At 50.6% G+C, this 866-nt stretch overlaps 1 protein-coding gene across 1 annotated transcript in view; it reads right to left on the minus strand.

Moving 5' to 3' along the window:
• LOC104951413 (abhydrolase domain containing 17A, depalmitoylase) overlaps positions 1-866 on the minus strand; it is an 11,496-nt gene that overhangs the window by 105 nt on the left and 10,525 nt on the right. The window contains exon 5 of the mRNA XM_010778059.1: positions 7-217. Within this exon, the coding sequence (XP_010776361.1) occupies positions 7-217 (211 nt within the window). The remainder of the gene's footprint in view (positions 1-6; positions 218-866) is intronic.

Genomic DNA, 866 nt, shown 5'->3' on the forward strand with positions numbered 1-866 from the left:
CTGTGCTGCCAGCTCCTGTCCGATGAAGCGGCGCAGGCGCTCCAGATACTGGCTGTACAGCTCGATGTCGTTGTGTCCCGCCCCCTCCACCCACAGAGGCTCCACCGCTTTGGGGCAGCGCTCGAACAGAGCCAGGCCGTGGGAGAAGTCGATGACCTCGTCCTCCGTCCCGTGGATGATGAGCACCGGGGACGTGATTTTGGACACTTTTTCAATGCTAAAAAGATGGAAAACAGAGAATAAGATAATAAGAACGATTTAAAAAAAAATTTAGTTACCATATTCGTTCGCAACCCCATAAATAAATAATAAACCTGCCCGTCTATTAAACACAGTTTTGACCCGTGTGTCTAATGAAGCTCAGCCTAAGTTCAACCAGGAAGACCGTCTTTACTCTTCATTTACTATTCCCACGTAACTACTCTCTCTCCTCTCAATACGTGATCGGGGGCGTCACTCTCCAGCTTAACCAATTACTTCGCTCTATTCCCAAGAGCCTATCATAGCTCTCTGCCAAACCTTTTAAGTCTGCTCTCCCCCCTCTGACAGCTGTCATTTCAGGTGACTCTACGCAACCCTCCTCCACCCCTTTACACCTCCCGTCCCTCTGAATCCAGGGTCAAGCTAAGCCCCTCCTCTTCAGACCGACCCCACTATCCATTCACCACCACCAGTGTGTAGACCCCGGGGGGTTTCATCGGATCGGTTCTCCCCTCCCGAATTATACTCCCGCACAACGGGGGCTAATCGCCAAAATCACCACTACATTCATTTGTGTATCTCTCACACACACACACACACACACACACACACACACACACACACACACACACACACACACACACACACACACACACACACACACA

This window comes from Notothenia coriiceps, unplaced genomic scaffold (assembly GCF_000735185.1).
Source record: "Notothenia coriiceps isolate Sejong01 unplaced genomic scaffold, NC01 NC01_scaffold00000339, whole genome shotgun sequence".
Classification (NCBI taxonomy): domain Eukaryota; kingdom Metazoa; phylum Chordata; class Actinopteri; order Perciformes; family Nototheniidae; genus Notothenia; species Notothenia coriiceps.